This window comes from Ictalurus furcatus, chromosome 1 (genome assembly GCF_023375685.1).
Source record: "Ictalurus furcatus strain D&B chromosome 1, Billie_1.0, whole genome shotgun sequence".
NCBI classification, from domain to species: Eukaryota; Metazoa; Chordata; class Actinopteri; order Siluriformes; family Ictaluridae; genus Ictalurus; species Ictalurus furcatus.
The window spans coordinates 15,754,678-15,761,226 of NC_071255.1; the positions used below are offsets into that span (position 1 = coordinate 15,754,678).

General features: G+C 35.9%; 1 protein-coding gene across 1 annotated transcript; it reads left to right on the forward strand.

The window, feature by feature from the left end:
- Window positions 1–220: 220 nt before the first annotated feature.
- On the forward strand, window positions 221–4,265 carry LOC128622185 (uncharacterized). Its single transcript, XM_053648901.1, has 7 exons — window positions 221–227; window positions 707–751; window positions 1,016–1,060; window positions 1,149–1,199; window positions 1,629–1,658; window positions 1,782–1,853; window positions 2,077–4,265. Exons 1-7 carry the CDS (start codon window positions 221–223, stop codon window positions 2,532–2,534), a joined length of 708 nt encoding a protein of 235 aa, XP_053504876.1. The 3' UTR covers window positions 2,535–4,265.
- The last annotated feature ends 2,284 nt before the right edge of the window (window positions 4,266–6,549 follow it).

Here is a 6,549-nt window from a genome sequence, read left to right on the forward strand (position 1 = left end):
AAAAACACAACACACACGTGTTGTGGTTCTCTTGTGAACATGCGTTGGAGATCTAGAGTATGTGGAAGTGAAGATATTTTGTGAAAAAAGTTAATTTTAGTTTTTTTGCGCGCACACAGCATTTGTATCACCTCATACAATTAGGAATAAACCACTGGAGTCATATGGATTACATTTATGATGCCTTTATAAACTTTTGGAGCTTGAATGTTTTGGTAACATGGACTGTAAATGGAGGAACAGAAATCTCCCAGGTTTCATTAAAAATGTTTTCATTTTTATGTTCTGAAGATGAACAAAAGTCTTATGGGTTAGTGAAGGTCAGTACTTGATGACAGAATTTTCATTATTAGGTGAACTATCCCTTTAAGTTCGTTTTGGAAAACAATACATTTTGTCAGTTAATTGAGGTTATGGCCCTGAGTTTATTGCTCTGTTTTGCCCCCTAAAGGAATAACAGAGACTTCTAATTCAGTTACAGTCCACAAAATGATTTTATGTCAGAACACGGCGTCTAAATTCATTTGGTCAGTCAGATCACAACCTTTATTGGGCTGATTCAGACACACAAGCTGTATGTTTGACACCTCTGGTTTAGACAGTCATTCATTCTGATGCTCCTGGACATATGGTGTATGTCTGAAATGTTTACAAATCACGCATTTTGTAATGTTTGTCATTGAATTGTTCTGCTTCTGTTGTTTAGTCTCAGATCCATCAAATGCTGTTGGTCTTCCAGACCCAATAGCAGGTGAGTGTCAAGGCAGTGGAGTGGGTTGAAGCCATGCAGAGGAATAAAATATACAGGCCAAACTCAGAGATGCTAAATTTTATTAGGTTTGATGTTTAAATGAACAATGTGCAATGTGTTCAACCTTTAAATGCTCTCATTTTTTACAGTGTGCTCAACGTCCACTCCAATGGATAACCCTTCTGGTGGGTTTGTATCATTGTGTCCAGACTAAATATTGTTTTTTTAGTTGAATTCCTAGTAATCATTGAATTTTCTCATTAGAATTATTTAGTGTGACTCCAGAGACTGATTCAGTGGAATATCCAGGTCAGTTATAGAAGATAATTCATAGTAATTAAGGTATTATATAAACATGGAATTAAATACACCATTCTTCCGGTCTCTGTCTTCTCAGACACTGCTGATGAAAAATCTAAAGAGAACAGCAAATCCGATGATCGAACAGGTAAATTAAATTGATATAGTGTTAGTGGCTGTTACAGTGTAGTTGAATGTAATATCAAATCCCTGCATTAATAATAAACAGATGCATGAGCTTTTGTTACATTCATGAAATAGATGCATGTATTTTGATATTCCTTAAATTATGAATTCAGATATCTTGATCTGACCTGATCAGTTGATTATATTATCTCTAAGACCATAATATACAATAACATGGCCTAAAATCACACACTTTTATATTAAAAGACAATTATTAAAGAATTGAGCTATGTTACATAATATTACAAGCACATTTTGTTTCAGAGGATTATGACCAACGAAGTTCAAAGAAAAGAAACAAACTACTTGGTATGCCATATTTTTTCTGCGTAGTTCATATTTGAAGAGTGATTAATATAAAAATGTCTCGGTTATTTGCTTTATGTCACAGAAACCTCAGGATTAGACCACGATTCTGCTGGTAAGGCATGTTGTCAGTAATATAATACATTGACACCACACACATATTAATGATATGAAATTAACAAATAAATATGACACATTTTGTCATTTAAAATACATTTCTGGCTCCCTCTTGCTGCAGACAGTAAAAGTGCAGAAAGGACATACATGGACAAATATGTTAAGACAGAGAAGCAACCCAGCAAAACACAAGGTATATTTTAAATAATATTTTAAATGCCAGTTTTCAGGACTCTCGTTCAGCCTTAATATAAAATCACTGGCTCTCGTATTATGTCTCCATTGATTTCAGAGTAATACAAAGACTATGGATTGTGTGAAGAATGCCATTACATTGTTTTAATCATCACTTTATTTACTTCCTAATATCACTGCATCATTACATGTATATATGAATACATTTTTTGTATTGTAAGTTCCATTAACAGAGAACAGGAGCAGCCAGGAGATGTATGGACCTTGGGATTCCGTGAGAGACCAAGAGTGGAAAAGGAGGATGGACCTTGAGAGAGTGACTCAAATCAGAGTGACTCAAATCACTGAGACTGAGGCCATTAAAATGAACAGTTATGTACCTGACCAATCCCAGGCTAAAGGAAGTAACAGAAAAGACAAGACCAAGATGAGAGAAAACAGTGACTCAACCCCAATGAATGATAGCCACAATATTATTGATCAGAGTCAGGAGTGTGTGGATATGTCCAGCTGGATGATGGGATATCCAGATGAGGAGAACACTAGTGTAGGTGGTGCAGGTGTAGATCCACAGAGTGAAGAGGGAATCACAAATTATGAGCGCCAGCCAAAGAAATTGTGTGCTGCTAGAAAGAGACTGAGTACACCAAAAACTCAGAGTGAGTTTGTACACAGATAGTGCAGAAAGGGTAAATAGTGAGCTTTTAGGCAGAGACAACAGCAATGAGAGAATTCCTGCTCAAACCCTGTGAGGATTTACATCGTATAACTGTTTGCGTTATTATTTTCCAAAATGTGAGTTGTAACTGTTAAAAATTGTCCAAATTGTTCCTATGATTGTGTTGTCTTATTCTTTCATCTATCCCTGACAACTCTCTCTGCAGACATAACGAGGAGTGTGTCTGAATACTTAGCCAGACCCCCCGCTAACTTGTTAGTCAGACAACCCTCATGGTGGCTGCAACTTTTTGATCATCAGATGTTGTCTTTGGGTCATCCAACAGCAAACCGGCATCACGCAGGCCTTCCAGGTACAGCTGGCTTGCCCATGTCTCCTTGGGGCCATAAATTACGTAGCTCGTCTCATCTGCTGCAGGCTTCATCTGCTCTAATAGACCTCAGAGAGTCCTTCACCATCTTGTAATCATGACAGAGATGTCAACGTGTTAGAGAAGATTTACAGCAGATTCTCACTTGTAGAGATTGTGAAATGTACTTGCAGCTGTGCTGCATGGTTATCATTCCTAACACAGTGATACTCGAGTAAAAGAGGAAACTTTCATGTTAAGAGGCTGGACTACATGACAATCAAAATAACCCAGTGGTGAAAAAAACCCCCTATAAAAACATGTAACTCATTACATGTACACCAATAAGTAAATAAGCACACACTTGTTTCCCTGAAGGCCTGTTCTTTTATGATAATGTGCCAATTCAGAAGTTGTTTTTAGTATTTGCTGTTTGTTGTTGTAGTCTTTGTTGGTGCCACAAGTACCTCAAATATCTGATTAAAGATTGGTCTGATTTTAAAATGTAAATATGCCTAGTTATTGTTAATCAGGAGTGAAATAAAAGCGTGATCTTTGCAAAAAACGGGTTGGATGTCACTGTGGCTGAATTATGGTCAACAGGCAGATTTTTTTTAATGCCTAGAATATATTTTGACTTCTCCACTTTTTTTTTTTTTTTTTTTTTTTTTAAAGCAGAAATAAACAAATTTAAAACTACTTTTACTGACTAGCTAACATCGGCTAAGCAGAGATCATGTTTTGTTGATAAGGAACCAGCTCAACTAATGTAAAAATGGTCAGTCTTCCTGAAGATGTTTTAATTGCTAACTTGCTAGCAGTTTAGAGCTTTCCTCGTGTAGTAAATATGCTTTGATCAAGTTGTTGGTTATAGCAAATTTGGAGTTACTATCTGAAACCCTCTAATCATTTTTTAATCGTAAGGGCTAGAAACAAAATTCTTTTTTTCATGTTTCATATGTACATGTAGACAGTTCATCAGACCCTCACCAAATTTGACTCGGATCATCATTAGACCATGCTGGCAAAAAGTTATTAAAAGCTTTTTGATGATAGACCAAACCGTTCTCAAATAACACGCAAACGAATTAGACACTGAGCATGCTGAAATGGGCATGACGCTATATCTCCATAACAGTTTAGCATATTCAGACTAAACTTGGTATATCTCATAAGCATAATGACTTGAGGGCACCTGCACAGTTTTAGATCAACACTACTCAGTGTTCATGAGATATGAAAAAAGCATTTTTTTGCTTTTTGGACAGTTTGTCTGATTTTCACCAAAATTTGTTTTAGATTATCTTCAGTCCATGCCAGCAAAAAGTTATGGATTTCATGTTCAAAAAAACTTTTTGGTATCTCAAACCATTTCCATATAATGCGTCGTCAAAGTTGACATAAGCGCCGCATAGTGTTTTATGTAATGTCTTGGCAACACTACGGCCTATTGGACTGAAACTTGACACGTAAAATCATAGCCATGCTCTGAGGCTTGCTTCGATCCTTACTTTGCCTCTGTTGGGCTTGGCCCCGTAATTGCTGCTCGCAAGTTATTTTTACACATGTTTCTGTTCTAAGGGATTCATACAAAAAGTACTATTGGGTAGTTTAGCGGTCAAACGTTAGGTTTTTACTATTCCTTATATGCCAGGTTGAGCATCAGAATAATACTGAAATGCTTATTTCATTCAATCAAGTACAAATGTGTCCTTGTCAGAGTCATGGAAGTATTTTAAGTATGCATACTTAAAAAATAAGTATGCATGTCAAAGTATTAAGTATGCATAGTTAAAAATAAGTTTGCATGAGAGAAATGTAAATAAATACTCACTAAATCCAGTATGATTTAAAAAAAAAAAAAGCTTTGATAAACATCTGTAAGTCTCGGGGGTTAAATTAACATTTAGGACATTTAGGGAAGCTCTACTTATTTCATTACTGCCAACAACGTGTGGAACAGTACTGTTCACTGCATGTTTTATTAAATGCACATCTTAACACTGATATCATGGAAATGTGATTAAAACAATATTTTATTACACATATTTCTGTTCTAATGGTTTCATCCAAAAACAACTATTGGGAAGTTCAGTGGTCAGTTTTTAGGTTTTTATTATTCCTTATATGTCAGGCTGAGCATCAGAATAACGCTGAAATGCTTAATTCATTCAATCACCTTCAGTGGCAAATGTGACCTGGTCGCGACAGTCTCATAAGTCAGACCACTGGTTAAACCATTAAATGGCATGTTTTCAAGAGGTGGGAGTAAACTGGAAAACCTGTAGGAAACCCACACAGGCCCAGGAGGAACCGTGAAACTCTACAATAGTGACCACAACTCGCAACCCTCGGAACATGAAGCAACAACACTATTCATTTTCCCAACTCACCACTGGAGCAAGATTTAACTAAAGTTTAACTAACTTACCCAGTACATATCAACTATGCAAATTTTACTTTATCTACTAATACATAAGTCTTTAAGGATAAAAAAAAGGAAATACAAATCAGTAAATATATGTACAAATACTTAACAATAATTATGCTAAATAAGTGTGCATTTAAAAAAAAAAATTATACAGAAAATAAGGATTAGTACTTAAAAAATGTATAGGCATGCTAAAAAATAAGTATGCATACTAGAATTTTAAGTATGCATGTCAAAGTATGAAGTATGCATAATTAAAAATAAGTTTGCATGAAAGCATGCTAAAGAAATACTCACTAAATCCAGTATGTTTTTATTTTAAAAGATTTGATCAACATCTCTGTGTCTTGGGGGTTAAATTAACATTTAGGACACGGGGAAGCTTTACTTATTTCATTACTGCCAACAAAGTGTGGAACAGTACTGTTCACTGCATGTTTTATTAAATGCACATCTTATATATATCATGGAAATGTGATTAAAACAATATTTTATTAGCAGCCCAAGCACAGAAGCTGCATAGGCACCCTATTGTTATTCTACCTTTTCTTTTTCTTCTTCTTCTTCTTCTTCTTCTTCTAGCTAGGCTGTCTATGGCAGCTCATCGAATTGTCTGGTAAGAAGATGTGAAATTTGGCACACTGATTGAGGAGGGTCTAAGGAACATTCTGACCATATTTAGGCCAAGTGCTGCCAATGCTCTAGCACCACCATTGGGTTAAATTTGGGCTTAACTTGGTAGTTCATTTATGGTCATAACATAAGTATGTCCTAAATTTAAAAGCCACACATCCCTGCATTCCCATGGTCATGACGAGTTTAATACAACCTATGGCATCAATTTCTACCAAATAAGATTTTCTGCAATCTTCCTCCAACTGTTTTTTCACTCCTCCTACAAATTTTGTCCAATCATCACCACATTAGGCATACATCATCTTCAGAATAAACCTCAGAAAAGAATTTTGAATACTCCAAACAGTTTGCCTGTAATGGGCCAATGAATCTGACAGCGAAGCCAACAAACAAGTAGTGAGGCTGTATCTCAGCAACAACTTTGTGCACGGATACAGATGTTGTTAGGCGTCCTCACGGCCATGTCCTCAGGCTATGCAACAAATTTCATGACAATTTGTTAACAATAACATGCTAAAAATGCTTACATCTAACTGCCATTTACTACTCCTCCAAATTTTGTACAATCTTCACCAAATTTGGCTCACATCATTGTGAGA

Bases quoted from the DNA above. Each gene is read 5' to 3' on its own strand.
- LOC128622185 (XM_053648901.1), top strand. The intron at 752-1,015 runs GTGAGTGTCAAG...TTTTCTCATTAG, and splicing joins TCTTCCAGACCCAATAGCAG to AATTATTTAGTGTGACTCCA. The intron at 1,659-1,781 runs GTAAGGCATGTT...CTCTTGCTGCAG, and splicing joins ATTAGACCACGATTCTGCTG to ACAGTAAAAGTGCAGAAAGG.